The following is a 19,358-nucleotide window of genomic DNA, read 5'->3' on the forward strand; positions in this document are numbered from 1 at the left end:
ATTGACTCACATACCTGCACTGACTTTCATTATTAATGCTGCTGCCACATGCAGACAACAGTCAAACTTGGGACCAACCATGAAGGGAGAGGAGAGCTAAGTGTGCAAAGGCTGGTGGAGACTGCCACTGCTCGTCTCTCCTCACTCACCACTGAACGTACCCAAGATAAAAATGTTGCCTGTCATCAGCCTGCTCTCTCTTGCCATCAAGCTGTCATCCATTCTTGGCCTGGGGTCCAAAGAAAATATTGCCACTGATCCTGGCCGGAGGGGATGTTTGAAAGAAGGGATCAGATGTAGGAGGGTTTTGAGGTTGGATCAGCTGGAGGGGAAGGTTTGAGGAGGGATCAGCTGAAGAGAGTTTGCTGTGGGGGTGGGGAGAGGATTGGTTGTGAAGGGTGTGAGGAAGAATAACAGAAGATTGACTGGGGGATGTAAGAGAGTAGCTGGTGGGTGAAAAGGGGTTCACTTGAGGTGATATGAGAGAAAGGTTGAGGATGAGATGAGGCTGGGAAATGATAGAGAGGGATGGGAGGTGAGAGTGAGGGGGAAGGGAGTAGGATAGGGTGAGGGGAAAAAAGAGTATCAGTTGGGGATTATAAGATGGTTGGGGTGAAAGGGGATCATTTGAGGAATGCAAAAAGGGATGGAAGAGATAAGAGAAGCTGGGGGGATATAAGAGGGGGATCAGCTGGATGAGTGAAGGTTGAGAGAGGGAGTCTACTGGGAAGGAGATTAATAGAAGGGGTTTTCTAAAGTGGGTGGAGGTTGAGGGAGAGAAAGGAGAGGGGATCAGCTGGAGTGCAGGGAGGTTGAGAGTTGAGTGATAGTTGGCGGGGGACTGCCTCCCTAGTAATTGTTGTAGTTGTCTTCTGGGATTGTGTAAATTTTCAAATGTTAAAATGGGGACACAGTGCTAAAAGTTTGGAAAGCCTTGTTGTATAGTTTATCCAAGTTGTGCCAGTAGAAAGAGTGGAATATCAATTATAATAAAATAATAATAATCTGGAGTTTCAATTTACCCAAATTCATTTTAGCCTCCAGAGACCAAAGATTGAGAAATTATTGAAAAAAGCAGATAATTTCTAGATATTCAACACAACAAAATAAGATATTTAGGACACACAGCAGAAGAAACCAGTAACATACTCCTCTGTACCCACACGTCTGCCCACAAAGGGGGTAATGAGAGTATTCTAAGGAACCTGATAATGTATGAACTCCCAGATACGACAATGCATTGAAAAGTTCAGATGGGTTGGGAATCATGCCAAAAGTGATAGTTGCTGCCCATTGTTGATTTCCTGTTCTGCCATCCACAGTGATCGGATCACAATGCGCCAGGGACAGGTGGATAAGCTGTATGCCAGCCTGAAGGACCTGGCAGAGGAGCGCCGGGGTAAGCTGCAGGAGAGCCAGTACCTTTGTCAGCTGAAGCGTGACATGGAAGACCTAGAGCAGTGGATCTCGGAGAGGGAAGTTGTGGCTGCTTCCCATGAGCTGGGTCAAGACTATGAGCATGTCATGGTGAATAGCCCACATTTGCACACCCTTCTCATTGGGTATCAGACTAGAGCACATTCATGTTTCCTCCTCAACGGTGGTACACATTCACACTTCCTTCTCTTTGGGTATCCCAGTAGAACACATTCACATTTCCTGCTCATTTAGGTATCACACTTGCTCATGTTGACACTTTCTCCTCATTGGGTATCACGATAGAATACATTCACATTTCCTTCTCATTGGGCATTGCAGTAGCACATCTTCATGCTGAAGAACATAAGAAGTGCCATACTATGTCAGACCAAGGTCCATCAAGCCCAGAAGTCTGTCGCTGACAGTCCAGTTCACAAGTACCCAGCAGATCCCCAGTAGTTGATCTGTTTCCTATATCTCGCCCCTAGGGATAAGTGCTGGCTTTCCCAAGTGTACCTGGCTAGTAACAGTTTATGGACTTTTCCTTGAGGAGCTTGTCCAACCTTTTTTTGAATCCCACTAAGTTAGTTGCCTTGACCTTGACCTGTGTAACAGGTTCCACAGCTTTATTGTGCACTGAGTAAAAAAAAAATGTCCTATAATTTGTTTTAAATGTTCTGGTTGCTAGTTTCATGGAGTGTCCCTTAGTCCTAGTGTTATTTGAAAGGGTAAATAACCTTGCCCTTTTTATCTGTTCCACCCCAATCATGATTTCATAAATCTCAATCATATCACCTCTCTGTCATCTATTTTCCAAGCTAAGAACCGTAATCTGTTTAATCTTTCTCCATAAGGGAGCTTTCATATCCCCTTTATCATTTTTGTCACCCTTCTTTGTATCTTTTCTATGTCCGCTATGTCTTTTTTGATATGAGGTGACCAGAACTTCACATAATACTCAAGGTATAGTGGCACATGGACCTATAGAAAGGCATTGTGATATTTTCAGTTTTGTTCTTTATTCCTTTCCAAATAATTCCTAACATTCTATTTGTCTTTTTGACTAAGGTGATACACTGAGTTAACTTCCTTTTCTTTAGGTGTTGAAGTAGTGCACATTCACACATCCTTCTCAATGAGTGTTACGTTAGCCCACATTCACAGTTCCTTCTCATTGGGTGGTTTTAGAGCACAATTTGTTTATTTCTCCAAATTTATATTTTGACAAAATGTAGGCAATATTATTTCAGGCCAAATAATTTGCCAAACTTAATCTGCACAATTCTGGTTGGCAGATGCTGAGGGACAAGTTCCGGGAGTTCTCACGGGACACGAGTAATATCGGGCAGGAGCGAGTGGATGCCGTGAACCTGGCAGCAGATGAGCTGATCTCCTCAGGGCACTCAGAGAATGCCACCGTGGCAGAGTGGAAGGACGGGCTGAATGAGGCCTGGGCGGACCTACTGGAGCTGATTGACACACGCAGCCAGATGCTGGGAGCCTCCTATGAGCTGCACCGTCTTTACCACGACGCTCGAGAGACACTGGCCCAAATCCAGAGCAAGCAGAAGCAGCTGCCTGATGAGACAGGACGGGATCTGAACTCAGCCGAAGCCATGCAGAGGATGCACACAGCCTATGAGCATGATATCCAGGCCCTGAGCATGCAGGTACAAACCTCTGATGTATCACAGCTAAGTGAGACATTCAGACATCAATTAAGAAATGTTCATTAAGCCGCCTAGCAGCAACATACATTAGCAGTTTCCCTTTGAAAATTTACTAAAGGTTAAATGAGTACAAAAGTACCTGTGTGCACTTGCATCTTCCTTATCTGTGACCTGAGCTGTGCACCAGAAAGTAAGACATCCAGACCATAAGCAAATAGGTATATCCCTATGGCATCTCATAGGGAGCAGAAATATCCAGGCTAAGTACATGCTTACAGCATCTCACAGTAAAGTGAGATATCCAGATCCTGAGCACACAAGTATATCCCTATGGTGTCTCAAGATGAGATAAGGCATACAGGTGCTGAGCACAATCATATGACCCTATGGTATCTTACAATGGGTCAATATACCCAGTCCCTGAACATGCAGATACATCTCTAAGGTGTCTCATGGTGAGATCAGGCATACAGGTGGTGAATGCTCAGGTACATCTCCATGGTGGCATTCAACAAGACATTCAGGTGTTGAGCATAGAGTTACTTCTGTACAGCATTTCATAGCAAGGCAAAATATTCAGGTGCTGAGCATGCAGGTACATTCCTATGGTATCTCACAGCAAGATGAAAGATTCAGGCCCTAAGCTTACAGGTACAGTCCTATAGCATATTGCCACAAGACAGGAGTGGCTGTAGATCCCAGAGCCCTCTCTCACTCTCTTTCAAGAATAGGAGGTGTCACCTGGCTGTACATCCCTTACCCCTCTATTTCTCTGGGGGTTAGGCAATATATATATATATATATATATTATCTGTTGATTTTTCTCTCTTTGATGTAGATCCTTATTCTAATACCTGAGAATGTTTGAGTCATGTTCACCCTTCTGAGACTGCTGTTGAGATGGGGGAAGGGGGAGAGAATGCGTATCAACTTGCCCTTTCTGTGTCTGTTCTGGGTTAGTAAATGTCTTTTGGCTGTAAATCCCTAACACTTTTTCTCTTGCTTCTCAGGTAAAGCAAGTTCAGGATGATGCCTCCCGGCTACAGAAGGCTTATGCCGGAGAGAAAGCAGAGGACATCCAGCGGCACGAGCAGGCTGTGACAGAGGCCTGGAGCAAGCTCCTGAACAGCAGCAGCAGCCGCCGACAACTGCTGCTGGACACCGTGGAGAAGTTTCGCTTCTTCAAAATGTGGCGAGACCTCATGCTCTGGATGGACGGGGTCAACTTGGAAATAGATGCCCAGGAGAACCCACGGTGAGTTCAAATTCATGGAGACCAAGCCACACCATGCCAGGCTTAACACCACTGGTTCCCCAGACAGATGATGTTGGCAGAAAGCTAGCTATGTGGCTAAGTCACCCATAGAAATATGTTCATATAAAGCTTGTGTCATTTGAGATGATTGCTCCTACATCTCTGTCTTGTTTTACAGTGTCCAATTCTTGTCCTTCTAATTTTTATATAGTATAGCTAATGGATTTTTACATGCTCCTAGTGTGTAATTTCACGACTATTCTTCCAGTTCTTTTATATCGCTTTTCATTTTTTCCACATCTTCCAGCATTTCTACTCTGATATAAATTTTAGTACCATTTGCAAACAAGCATATTTTCCCCACAACTTCCTCAGCAATGTCATTAATGAAGATATTGAAAAGAAACAGTCCCAGTACTGGAACCCCACTGACAGTGTTGCCAAGTTTTCATGAAAGAACAAGCACTTTTTTCCAAAAAAACAAGCCCAAAAAAAAAGCCCAACACACGTCAGATTGAAACTTTTTTTATTTTTTATAGCATTTAACGCCATCACATACTCATTCCCCTCTCCCCACCCCCTCCGAGCACATCTCTGGCCCCCCCACATACTGATTCCTCCCTCCGAGCACATCTCTGGCCCCCCACACACTGATTCCCCCCTCCGAGCACATCTCTGGCCCTCACATACTCATTCCCCTCTCCCCACCCCCCTTCAAGCACATTTCTGGCCCTCACATACTCATTCCCCTCTCCCCACCCCCCTCCAAGCACATCTCTGGCCCTCACATACTAATTCCCCTCTCCCCACCCCCCTTCAAGCACATCTCTGGCCCTCACATACTCATTCCCCTCTCCCCACCCCCCTCCAAGCACATCTCTGGCCCTCACATACTCATTCCCCTCTCCCCACCCCCCTTCAAGCACATCTCTGGCCCCCACATACTCATTCCCCCCTCCGAGCACATCTCTGGCCCCCCACACACTGATTCCCCCATCCGAGCACATCTCTGGCCCTCACATAATCATTCCCCTCTCCCCACCCCCCTCCAAGCACATCTCTGGCCCCCACATACTCATTCCCCTCTCCCCACCCCCCTCCAACACATCTCTGGCCCCCAACACACTCATTCCCCTCTCCCCACCCCACTCCGAGCACATCTCTGGCCCCCACACTCTCATTCCTCCCCTCCTGATACCTGGCTGTAGCTGCACACTCTGAAAATTCCTTTGCTGTTGCACTCCAATGCTGTGCTGCTGGCCTTCCCGTTCCGCCCACGTGCGATGCTGTGCTGGCTGGGTCTGCCCACAAAATGTACTCCTGTCATGTGCATCAACAAGGCTTGCAGCTCTGCTCTGATTGGCTTACTGCTGCAATATAGGGATAGGGTGCGCCTGCTATGGACAGGCTTCTTCGCAGCAGCAGCAGCAGCCGCCAATCACTGTAACATGATTCAGAGCACAAGTCCCGCCCAACAAGCCCAAAAAAACGCGACTGGCAGAAAAAATAGCCCAATTAAAAGCAACCCGCGAATCAGAAAAAAAAACCGCGAATGACTACAAAATGAAGCCAAATCTCGCGGTAAATAAGCAAGGTTGGCAACACTGCCCACTGATCACTTTATGCTCACCAGCCTGGATTCCATTTAGCACCTCTCTCTGTGTCTTGCCACTTAAATTCCTCACCCAGTTTACAAGTTCTTGGCCTGCCCCTACGCCATCCAACTTGATTACTAGTTTCCTATGCAAAATAATATCAGAAGCCTTACTGAAGTCTACATAGTACACCTCACCTTATTAAAGAGCTCAATGAAGTTTGTATGGCAGGATCAAGTGTGCCTGGGGGCCTGTATTCTACTTGTTTTAAGGTGCTACACTAACTTTGTCTTTATTAATAATAATAATAATAATAATAATAATTCCATAGTTTTGCCCAACTCTGACATCAGACTAATGGGTCTGCCCACCTCCTCCCTGTCCTCACTGTTTTGTAGTGAGACTGCATCCACTCTTTCAGTCCCTTGGAATCTCTCCTTTCTTTAAGTAAAAGTTGAATATCATCATCATGATTTATGTATTGCATTCTTTTCCAACTAAAAGATCTCAAAACATGTTATAACTAGTCAAAATCAATACCCAAATATAAGCTTAAGAAAATACATCATGAGGTAACATCTGAAATAAAACATAATAGGTAAAAGCATAAGAAGAAAGCTGCAGAGATACAGTATTGAATAGCTATGAGCAGTCCTCCATATCATAGTCCTGGGGGAATTCTGCGGTAATGCAGAGTGCAGAAAATGTCAGAGGAGGCCCCGGCATGCCGCAAATGGAGCGCGTTGTTCGTGGCAAAGAAGAAAGCCCCTGGCGTGCCGTTCACAGCAAAGATGAAGGCCCCTGGTGCACTGTTCATGGCGAAGAAGAAGGCCCCCAGCACGCCATTCGTGGCAAAGATGAAAGCCCCGGTGTGCCGTTCAAGCCGAAGATGAAGGCCCCTGGCGCACTGTTCGCAGCAAAGATGAAGGCCCCCACGTGCCTTGGGACTTGCTCCACTTGCGGCGAAGATGAAGGCCCCGATGAGAGTGAATGTGTGTAGAGAGGTGTATATGTGTGTGTATGTGTGTGATGAGGAGGAGGGGAGAGAGATGTGAGAGAAGGGAGGGGGAGGATGAGAGAGAGGAGAGGGAGGGTTGTGAGAGAGGGTAAGGGATGATGAGTGAGAGGAGGGAGAGGAGGGGGAGGGGTTGTGAGAGAGGGAAAGGGCAGATGAGAGAGAGGAGGAGGAGGAAAGAGGGGTGTGAGAGAGAGAGCAAGAGCAGGGGCGGAGGGAGAGAGAGAGCAGGAGAGGGTGAGAGAGAGAGAGCAGGGGAGATGAGAGAGAGAGTGTGGGGGGTTCTTGAGTGTGGGTTTCAGAGAGAGGGAGCCTATATGAGGAGATTGTGAAGGAGTGTGTATGTGTGTGAGAGATTGGGAGCTGGTGTGTATGAAAAAGGGATCCTGTGTATGTGAGGGTGCTAGCCTGTGTGAAGGGATTGTGTATGTGTGAGAGGGAGCCTATGTGAAGGGGTGCATGAAAGAGAGTCATAGGTAGCCTGTGTGAGGATGTATGTGTGAGAGAAAGGGAGCTTGTGTGGGTGTATATGCAAGAGAGAGGGACCCTGTATGAGGGGATGTGTGTGTGTGCGAGAGAGTGAGGGAGCCTGTATGAGGGTGTGTGTATCTGAACTAGAGAGAGGGAGCATGTGTGTGAGAGAGGGAGGGACAGAAGAAGCTTGTGTGAGGGGCAGTACTAACAATGAGGTCAAACTCTGGGACTGGCGATAGGGTGGAAGGGGTTGAGCTTAGAGTTGGAGGGGAGAGATACTGGCAGGTGAAGGAGTTGGGGCCTGAAAGAGCAAAGTGGCCAGGGGAGTAGGGAGAGCGAGTGGAAGGGACACTCTTACAGTGAATTTCTAGGGAAATTCTGCTCAAAATATTTAAAATTCTGCATCTTTAAGTAATAAATGTTTTCTGTATTAATTTAAAATGTAATTACTTAAAGACTGTCATGTAAATTGTGTTATTTTGACCAATATAATGTTTTGCAGAATTTTGCAGAATTTTAAGTTTTTTTGCACAGAATTCCCCCAGACAGTCTTCTAAGACAGTGGTTCTCAACCTTTTTTCGGTCGGGACACACCTGATAGATAGTTGTCACATGCGTGACACACTGAACACATGACCGTCACGGGGCTAAATGTAAACATATATTTTGTATCTACGGGATCCACCCTGACCCCCCCAGAACTAGGCCATTCCCCTTTCAATTTACCATGCAAAAAAGATTTCTGGTGTCATCTCAGTAACAGCAACATAAACACTCTCTCCTACCAGGTGCAATAGCCCTCCTTATGAAAAAACAATAATTTACCACCAATACATGTCCTATTGAGAAAACACAACAAATAATATTGATACAAATGCCTACATGCTAGTAAAATACTTCACATCGGTCACACACATAGAATCGACCTTCACCAAGTACAGAAAGACCACAAATTACAAATATGGAGACAAACTGGAATGGAGATCCAAAAAAGCTACTCTGCATGCAGTGCAAAACTGAAGAAATGGAAACAGAAATATAGCACCTAATAGACTCCCAGGATCTGCAATAATGTACACAAACTAACCTGCACAAAGTTACACCTGCATTATGGAACTCATTCAAACAGTAACAATCCTATCTATGAAAAGACAACATTACAAATATTTAACCAAGCCCTAAACATCAATACACCTCTTATGAGGAAAACCAGAACAAGCCAAGCTGTTATAGATCCCTACACAGAAACTACAAGCTTGCAGAATACCTTTACCTGGGTCACACACGCAGAACACAGACAGACCATCACCAAATACAGAATAAAGTGACCATCAATTTAATGATTTTGTTTTCCCATTGTTGCACTGCATACACTCAGTCTGGCTTCTTGCTGTTTCCAATTCAGTTTTTGTCTCCACATTTCTATTTATACATTTCTCAAGTAATATAAAATAATAATTCTAAACCTAGAATAATAAATATAAAACAGCTGATAAATAGAATAATATCTGATCATTAAAAACTTACAAAATTATTAAAAAATTCCCTAAACACCAATAAAATATTTCAAACAGCAGACAAATCACATAATACCCAATAATTAAAATGGCAGTCAATCAAGAAAGATAAACTTAAAAAGCCACCTTTACTTACCCTCACTGGCAACTCTCCTACTCCTTTCCCTTGTAGGCCTTAGCACACACCAGAAGCAGCAATGGTTGGTGAAGCTCTGTTCTGACGTTCCTCTTCCTTAGGGTCCATGACTTGTCTGTCTCACACACACCCCAATCTCTCTCTCACACACACACCAGTCACCTCCCTAAGCAGACTCTTGCTTTCACACATTTTTTTTTTCTTACACACACAGTGTCAATTACACACATTCTCTCACATACTTACACACATGCAGGCACTCTCTGTCTCTCTCACTCACCCCCACCCCACATGGCAGCTATTGTACAAGGCAGCTGGTATTCTGCTATTAAAGCAGTTGTGACAAGTTGAGAACTGCAGCAGGGGTGACTCCTCCGGCCCGCAGCGGTAAGAAAGCAGCACTCAGCTGTTTGCCTGTGCTGTGATCATCGCAGCACAGAGTAGTCAGCTGAGAATGTGGCCGCGGGGATTTCCTGCCATGTGGCTATTTGGGAAATCCGTCGAGTAGCCATGATGTGCAAGGGCTGCGGGAGTCAGTGACCGTCTCTCTATGTGGGCCATTGTTGGTTGCACGGGTGAGTGACTGGCCAAGAGCAGAAAGGCCGCGATTCTAGCTACAGGAGCCAGGGGAAGTTCACGTGGTACGGAGGGTGCAGGAAGGGAGGGGCTGAGAATAGCGGCTGTAGGCTGTGGATGTGCAGAGCCTCGGGAAGCCAATGACAGGCTCCCCACAGTACGAAGAGGCTGCGTTTTGATCGGCAGGAGCCAGTTGATCACAGCCTGAAGAGAGGCAGGAAGTGTTCCCGAGGGGAAGGGCTGCAGCGGCCATGAGTCTCTGAGCCTAGTGCTACTACAATGAGAGAGGAGAACTGCAGAAAGCATTGGGGGGGGGGGCTTACGATTTAGGCCCTAAACCTGCTGACATCAGCGGGACCATATAAAAAAAAAAAAAAAGTTAAACGCCGCAGACCCAAGGCAGCTAATCGACGGATTTCTCAATCAGCTGCGTGGCAGGAAATTGCCACGACCACATTCTCAGCTGACTGTACTGCGTCGCGATGATCGCAGCACAGACAAACTGCTGATTGCTACCTTTTACCAGGGGGGGGACGGGACTTGGGACATTAATTTGACAGCGGCAGCATGGCCCTTTCTTCTTCCCGCGTGCCTGGTAAATATCATTTCCTCTTCCGGGCCGCAGGGGCGGGACAAAGAAAAGGCCATGCTGCCGTTGCTGGCTTCCACAAACACTGCTGCCGTTCCACTCTGAGCTTGAAGGTGCCGATAGCACGGGCAGGAACAGCAGCAGTGTTAGTTGAAGAACTGTGCGCGTCTCTCTGGGGTGAGTAGAGGGAGGGAAGAGCGGGAGACCAGGAAGCGCGCGACACACCTGCCGGTGCTTGGCGACACACTGGTGTGCCGCGACACACCGGTTGAGAACCGCTGCACTAAACCTCGCCAACAGATATATCCCATCCAGGCCCATTGTTTTTTAGTTTTGCTTCCTCCTTGCGACCACAATCTTCTGTAAACTGATTGAAGTCTGTTACTAATATATCTGAAAAAAAAATCTTATTGCCCTCTTTTAAAATATTAACTATTTTTTCTTCTATTTATGCCTTCGCTTTCCTGACTACCTTCCCAACTTTTCTTAGCTTCTTCAGATATTTTTGCCTGTCTTCTTCTTTCTGTGATCTCTTGTAGTTTATGAACTATAACCTTTTTTACCTTAGCTTTTAAATTACTTTAGAAAATTGCAGTGACTGCTTTTTGCCTCTTACCTTTACTTTCCTAGCAAAAGATCAGTTGCTCTTACAATATCGCCTTTCAGTTCTTCCCACTGCTCTTCTACTTCCCTCATCTTATCCCATCCACTTAATGACTCCTTGATGTACTCCCCCTATCTTAACAAAATTGATTTTCCTGTTCAAGACCCTCACCTTTGAATTACGGTAACTATCACTGCCTGTATTCGAATACTGAACCGTACCTCCTGTGACCATTGGATTCCAGGTGATCCCCTTCTATGACATTAGAAACACTCCCCATTTTTAAGCACCGGGTCTGGCATTATCCCTTCCCATGTCAGTTTGTTTACCAGTTGTCCCTGCTTCTAGATGACAACATAGACGGGATCTCCAAATCAATAGTTTTAGATCACCTAGCAATAGCATCTCCCATTTCATAGCAATTTTGTGAATGTTTTTAATTCAAACTCTATCCATTCCTTCTGCCTGCCAAGGATTTCTGCATATCACACCAATATAAATGGATGTTCCATTTCCTCTTTCGAGATTACCTTATAAGCCATGCATTTCTATTGTTTTAATATTTTTTATATTATAGCATCACTCATCTTTCCTTTCTTCTACCCTGTCCTTCCTGTATAGATTATAGCCCAGTTAACTGTATCTCAGTCATTACCTTCACCACTACTTGAGTTCTTCATCTTTGATGCCTCAAGGAACATTTCAGCAATGTAGTTCTCATCGTACCAGTTCCTCACTGAGGATCAGGTTATCCATCTGGATGGTGGCAGAAGTATTAATAGTGGTGACAACTTTGCAATACAGTGTTTCCCAACCATCATTTAGGGAATAATATCTACAAATAAATTAATATTGTGCATACCTTGACAAGAATAGATCTCACTCGTAAGCTAGGGTATGTTGAATATGATTGCAGTTTCTCAAATTTACTGCTAATAGAGATGTGAACTGGAACCGGAATCTGATCGGTTCTGGTTCCGATCCAAATCTTAAAATTTTTATCGCCCGGCCCGATTGGATTTTTTATTATCGGCTGCGCCCAATCCGATAATCAAAAAACCCTCCCCCACCCTCCTGAACCCCCAAAAAAGGTTTTAAAATTACCTGGTGGTCCAGTGGGGGTGCGGGGAGCGATCTCCCGCTCTCGGGCCATCGGCTGCGTTAATAAAAATGGCGCCGATGGCCCTTTGCCCTTACCATGTGACAGGGTATCCGTGCCATTGGCCGGCCCCTGTCACATGGTAGGAGCACTGGATGGCCGGCGCCATCTTTAAACATGGTGCCGGCCATCCAGTGCTCCTACCATGTGACAGGGGCTGGCCAATGGCACGGATACCTTGTCACATGGTAAGGGCAAAGGGCCATCGGCGCTATTTTTATTAGTGGCAGCCAATGGCTCGAGAGTGGGAGATCGCTCCCCGCGCCCCCACTGGACCACCAGGTAATTTTAAAAGGTTTTGGGGGGGTCGGGAGGGTGGGGGAGGCTAAAGGGGTCAGTTTAAAGGGTCGGGTGGGTTTTTTTTTTTATCGGGCCATCGGCGCCATTTTTATTAGTGGCAGCCAAAATGGCGCCGATGGCCCGAGAGCAGGAGATCGCACCGGGACCCCCCCCACTGGACCACCAGGTAATTTAAAACATTTTGGGGTGGGGGAGGGTAAGGGATTCGTTTTAAAGGGTCGGGGTGGGTTTAGGGGTTGTTTTGGTGTGCCGGTTTTCCTGCCCTCCCCCGATTTACGATTTTTCACGATAAATCAGGGGACTTTCTATTGTATCGCGACTCTAACGATTTTTGACGATTTAAAAAATATCTGATGATTTTTTTAAATTGTCAAAAAACGATTCACATCCCTAACTGCTAATGCCCTTCTTAATACTTGCATTTTGCTAAAGAGAACTTCTTCCTGGAGTTCATATGATATAATATGTACGGGCAACATATCTAGATGTGCCTGAAAGTTCTATTTAATCAGTAGTATTAAGACAATTTCTGTATTTTTCATCCACATAGTCACGATCTCAGATTGCATCATTTGGTACTTGAAGATCTTCAGTCTCCTTTAGTATTAGGAGCTTCAGGTACCTGTTGAAAGAAATGAGAAAGACCTTCCAAAGTTCCTGTCTTTTCCTCAGCTGTCTTGCTGTGGAATCTTAACCTCCACTTCCATACTCAGAATCCCTATTTGTAGCTCTGTTTTCTTGCTAACATCTTTTCAGACGTTTGTATGTATTTGTGTATCTATGAGATGTGTAGTTTAGTGTGTCTCCCTTATATAGAGTCTTGTTGCTTAAGGTAAACCAGACCAGCTAGAAACAATTACCACAAGACCTAATAAGATATTACCAATCAAGCTCCCCCTACAATTAAATTTTCTGTTTTATTTACAGATGACAAAAATGTGACCTACTTACTTACCTTCTTAATAGAAAGCAGTATTTCTCTCATTTAATGACAAGTAATTCTTCCTAGTCTGTTTTCCTATGGCCTATAATAAACCAACTATTTATTTTAATTTTATTCATAGTTAATTATGCACTTCTTTTTGTGAGGCTGCTAATTAATTACTATTAATGGCAATTATACTCACGAATGAACTCTGACTCTTCAAGGTTAAAGCACCATTTAGCTTTAACCCGTATGCTCTATGGTATCACTTTATATTTATTTCCTGCCTTATCTTCTTTCCAGCTTGTTGCAAGCTTCCAAGTTCTCTTACCCTGTTGATTGTAACTTCGACTCATTCCTACCTATTGTTTACCTTTCGTTTACTTGAATTGTTACCCCAGTTATATTCTTGTTAATTGTAAACCGATCCGATATGGTTATTTACTATGAAGGTCGGTATATAAAACTGTTAAATAAATAAATAAATAAATAAATATTAATCAAATTTTATTTCCCAACCCCTAAATGGGCAGAACTCTGTATACTGCGTGAAGGTTTATTGTGTATTTATTTTTCAAAGCTACTAACTAGTTTCTATTATATAAAGTTAATTCTTTTAATATATATTTTCTCCCTTCCTCCTAATTGGGCAATAGTCTATACATGAAGATTTGAGACAGGGCCTGGTAATAGCTGGGATGGATGGGTTGTGAAAAACAAAAAAACACTCCCAAACCGAAAGAAATATAATTCAAAACACAATCAATTTCCCCTCAGCAAGCTATGTTTTAGTTAAGCAAGTTAGATAGACTCCACTTTTAGCAGCTCTTGCCCATATCCCTCAGGACACATGTTATTGTTGCTACTGTCATTGATCTAGCCCATATCAGTCGGAACTACCATTCCCAGTCTGCCAGCCCTTGAGGGTTGCAGCTGCCACTACTGATTCCTCCAAGAATAGAATATTGTGTTATTTTTCTTTCCCCCGGATTCTCTCTGATGGCCTCGTGAGCCACCAGGGGTCTGCAGACCACAGGTTGGGGAACTACTGTAATAGAATAATGCGCTAAACACATCATAAATTCCTGCTTCAGCAGGTGTCAGATTTCCACTTTAAATCAATTACCCTGCCAATATTTTTCCCTAGGCCACATGTGAAAAGGCCCTTCATTCTGTGTGACATTGTGTGGAGAAAGATGAGGAAAAAGCAGAAATATTAAACAAATACTTCAGTATTGTGTTAACTAAAGAAGACCCTGGAGGAAGACTGTTGTTGGTTGGTAAGAGTATGGAGAGGAGGGGAGTAGATACATCCCCATTTACAGAAGAGAGTGTTTGGGTGGAACTAGCAAAACTGAAAGTGGATAAGGTCTTAGGTCCTGATGCGATACATCTCAAGATATTAAAGAAGCTCAGAGAGGTGCTGGCACATCTACTGAAACATTTATACAACAGATTCCATGAAACAGGAATGGTGCTGCAAGTTTGGAGAAGGGTGATGGTGATCCTGCTTTACAAAAGTGGGAGCAGAGAAGAAATTGGAAACTACAAGCTGGTTAACCTTACCTCAGTGGTGGGCAAATTAATGGAGATGCTGCTGAAGGAAAGGATAGTCAACTATGTACAGTCCAATGAGTTGCAGAATCTAAGGCAACAGGTCATGTCAAACAAATCTCATTGACTTTTTTGATTGAGCTGCTGGAAAATTAGGTCAAGAATGTGTACTCAATGGGGTAGATTTTCAAAGGGGCACGCGCGTACCCCCCCCCTGAAAACCTACCCCAAACCCCCCCCTGCGCGCGCTGAGCCTATTTTGCGTAGGCTCGGTGGCGCGCCCAAGCCCCGGGACGCGCGTAAGTCCCGGGGCTTGCATGGAGGGGCGTGTCGGGGGCGTGTCTGGGGGGGCGTGCCGCGAGTGATGCGGTGTTTCGGGGCGGGCCCGGGGGCGTGGCGCCAGCCCAGGGGCGTGGTCGAGGCCTCCGGACCAGCCCCCGGGTCGGGTGATGGCATGCCAGCAGCCCGCTGGCGCGCACAGATTTACACCTGCTTTCTGCAGGCGTAAATCTGCCAACAAAGGTAGGGGGGGGTTTAGATAGGGCCGGGGGGGGTGGGGAAGGTGAGGGGAGGCGGAGGGAACAGGCAGCACGCGCTGGGCTCGGCGCGCGCAGGTTGCACAAATGTGCACCCCCTTGCGTGCGCCGACCCCAGATTTTATAAGATATGCGCGGCTACGCGCGTATCTTATAAAATCCAGCGAACTTTTGTTTGCGCCTGGTGCACGAACAAAAGTACGCCCGCGCGTACATTTATAAAATCTACCCCAATGTGATTTATCTGGATTTCAGCAAAACATCTTACACTGTCTTAAACAGGAGGCTCATGGACAAAATGAAAAGTCTAGAAGTGGGTCCCAAGGTGGTGAAATGGATTGCAGATTGGTTGACAGATAACAGTGAATGATGATAAACAGAACCTTCTCTGAGGATAGAAGAGTGATAAGTGGAGTGCCTCAAGGATTAGTTCTGGGACTGGTTCTATTCAACATGTTTATGAGTGACATAGCAGAAGGCTTAGAAAGAAAAGTTTGTCTTTTTGTGGACAACACTAAGATCTGCAAAAGAGTGGACACACATGAAGAAATATATAGAAGGAAACGTGATCTAAGTAAGCTTAGAGGAGTGTTCAAAGTGGAATTCAGTGCTAAGAGTACAGAGTCATTATTTGGGATGCAGATATCCAAAAAAGCTCTATGTAATGGAGTGTGAAAGACTGATATGCATAGACTAGGAAAGCGACCTCGGGGTGATTAGTTTCTGATGATCTGAAGTGTGACAAGGCAGTGGTTAAGATCAGAGAAATGTTGGGCTGCATAGAGAGAAAGGCATAGCCAGCAGGAAAATGGAGGTGATAATGCCCCTGTCCAGGTCTTTAGTTAGGGCTCATCTGGAATACTGTGTTCAGTTCTGGAGACCCTATCTCAAAAAGAATAGAGACAGGATGGAAACAGTCCAGAGAAAAGCAACCAAAATGGTGTGGGGTCTGCACCAGAAGATGTATGAGATAAAACTGAAGGACCTAAATATATATATACCCTGGAGGAGAGGAGGGACAGGAGAGAAATGATACAGACCTTTAAATATCTGAAGGGTATTAATGATGCACAGGAATCAAGCCTTTTCCAGTGGAAAGAAAGCTGTAGAAGTATAGGTCATAAAATGAAGCTCCAAGTGGGTAGACTCAGGAACAATATCAGGAAATATTTCTGCACGGAAAGGGTGGTAAATGCATCGAATGCCCTCTCAGAAGAGGAAATGAAGACAAAAACGGTAATGAAATTCAAAATTCAAATGTGATTGGGATAAATGCAGAGGATCCCTAATGGCTAAAGGATAGAAATGAAGAAACGGGGCAACCTGTGTTATCTGGGTAATTTGCATGTAGCAGTAGTTAGTACCCTTAACTGAAGACTCTGTGGGGATAACACAGGGAATAGCAGTTATTAACCTTAACAAAAGGCATGAGGTAACATGCACAGAGTGGCTCTTACTACTATTAAAAAAAAAATCTTGCTGAGCAGACTGGATATTTTACACAGGAAGCAAATGACAATGCACAAATAAACACTTATAAAGTATGTGGCAGTTCTTGGAATCACAAGTTTGCAGATTCTGCCACCAGTTAACTCAGACCTTCTAGCACTGCACCCTAAATCCTCACCAGTTCTCCCAGACCTCTTATCCCAAAACTGCAGACAGCAGACCAGTTGCACTAGTCAAGCAGATGTAAAAATGTGCAAACAAGATCGGTAACGTATATATGTATATCTCTTACAAAACAGCAACTACTGTGCATACTTCTGAACCCTGCACCGGATCGTCCCTATATCGCCCCTTTTTTTCTCGGTGAAATGTACAAACGAAATTGAAAATATGCGTGTACTCTAGTGGCCAAGCCAGGTCACAAGTACCTGGCATGATCCCAAGGGGTAGATAGATTCCAAGCTACTTATCCCAAGAATAAGCAGTAACTTTCTGTAACTCTCCCTTAAAATTGTTAATGGACTTTTCTTCTAGGAACTGCAGTGAAAAATAGGCTTATGAGCTGACTTCCTTATGCGCATAAGAAATAAGAAATAAAGACTATTATTCATAAGAAATACACTGTCTCTATTTTCCTGTTGTCCTTTGCTAAACATTTTTTCACTGCAGAACTTGTCCAAACTTTTTTTTAAACAGAGCTATACTAATAGCTTTCACCACATCTTCTGGCAATGAAGTCCAGAGCTTAATTATGCATTGAGTAAAAAATATTTTCTCTTATTAGTTTTAAATGTATTACCCAGTAACTTCATTGTGTGTCCCCTGGTCTTGGTACATTTCAAAAGAGTAAACAGCCGATTAACATTTACTCATTCCATTCCACTCATTATTTTATAGACCTCTATCATATCTCCCCTCAGCCATCTCTTCTCCAAGCTGAAGCTTCTTAACCTCTTTAGCCTTTTTTCAAAGGGGAATTGTTCCATCCTCTTTATCATCTTGGTTGCCCTTCTCTGTACCTTTTCTAATTCTGCTATATCTTTCTTGAGATGTGGTAACCAGAACTGAACACAATACTCAAGATGAGGTAGCAGCATGGAGTGATACAGAGGCATTATGATATTCTCTCTGTTAGTCTCCATTCCTCTCCAAATAATCCCTAATATTCTATTTGCTTTCTTGGCTGCTGCTGTACACTGAGCAGAAGATTTCAACGTATTATCAACAATGACATCTAGATCCTTTTCCTGAGTGGTGACTCCTAATGTGGAACCTTGCATTTTGTAGCTATAATTTGGGTTAGTCTTCCCTAAGTGCATCACTTTGCACTTGTCTATATTAAATTTAATTTGCCATTTGCATGCCCAGTCTCCCAGTTTTGCAATGTTCTCTTGCAGTTTCTCACAATCCTCTTATGATTTGACAACTTTGAATAATTTTGGTTCATCGGCAAATTTGATTGCTGACAAATATGCTATTTTTACAAGTGGAACCCCTTTAAAAATTACCTGCATAGTTTGGATTTTCAAAATTGTGCAAAGTTGGTCAAAAAAGTATTCACAGAAAAGGGAGATGAAAATCACTTTAAGGTCAATATTCAGTACCACTTAGCCGGATAACTACAGACTTATCTGTGGCATCAGTTAAATATCTGGCCGCATTTGGCAGCAGCCACTAATTCGAATAAGTACTTAGCTGGATAAGGGAAACGGGCATTTTGTTAATGAGCAAATAATCCAGTTAAGTTAACCAGAAAAGTAGCAATATTTAAACATATCCAGTTAAGTTAAGCGCATAAGTTAGACCTGCTCAATAGCAGGTCTAAACTTAGCTAGATAAGATTTCTCTGGCTAATTAGCAATTTCCAGGGGGATATTCAGCAGCAGAGCTATGCTGCTGAATATCCCTTGTAAGTTAGCTGAATACATCTTATTTGGCTTACTTAGATGGATTTTTTTGAATATTGTAAGATTTGAATACTTTTTTTCCTTGGACAGTCTTTAAAGCAGAAGTCTGTGCATACATTTAATTGAAAATTAGTACAAAGATTGTAATAAAAAGTACTGTTGGACTTTGCAGCTATGTGAGTAGTATGAAAATTGCCCCAAACGTCTATGTCAGTTTAAGGGCTATACAATACTGTGATGTGGAGTTCAGTCCACATATTCACATTTCCTTCCAAAGGGATAGCAAATTTCGTCTGTACATTCCCAGCTCCATCTCTGCTAGGCCCAATTTTTATGGTTTCAGATTTTCTGCCCTGTTAAAAAAAAAAGATAAAAATACTTTCCCAACAAAAATATCCCCACCCACTTCCAGGTTGTGTTGCTTTCCTCCTTTTTTGTTGAAGAAAATCCAATTGTATGATTCAAAAAAGCAAAGTTCCTTACTTGTAACAGGTATTCTCTAAAGACAAAAGTTCAGTCTCACAAACTCTTGCACTGTCCCTTCCGAATTGTTCTCCCCACAGTCAAAAGTAATATATAGAAATGAGGGGAGTCATACTGTTCATCCTGAATGAAAGGTTTTTGGTCTACCTGAAAGCTATGGGCCAGATTTTAAAAGCCCTGCACGCGTAAATCCAG

The 19,358-nt window shown here is 44.0% G+C and overlaps 1 protein-coding gene across 2 annotated transcripts in view; it reads left to right on the forward strand.

Moving 5' to 3' along the window:
• SPTBN2 (spectrin beta, non-erythrocytic 2) overlaps nt 1-19,358 on the forward strand; it is a 411,931-nt gene that overhangs the window by 317,739 nt on the left and 74,834 nt on the right. For both annotated transcript variants that reach the window (XM_029611250.1, XM_029611248.1), the window contains exons 24-26: nt 1,323-1,527; nt 2,715-3,089; nt 4,100-4,344. In XM_029611250.1, coding sequence (XP_029467110.1) covers nt 1,323-1,527; nt 2,715-3,089; nt 4,100-4,344 — 825 coding nt within the window. The remainder of the gene's footprint in view (nt 1-1,322; nt 1,528-2,714; nt 3,090-4,099; nt 4,345-19,358) is intronic.

Source organism: Rhinatrema bivittatum, chromosome 8 (genome assembly GCF_901001135.1).
Source record: "Rhinatrema bivittatum chromosome 8, aRhiBiv1.1, whole genome shotgun sequence".
In the NCBI taxonomy this organism is placed as follows: Eukaryota; Metazoa; Chordata; class Amphibia; order Gymnophiona; family Rhinatrematidae; genus Rhinatrema; species Rhinatrema bivittatum.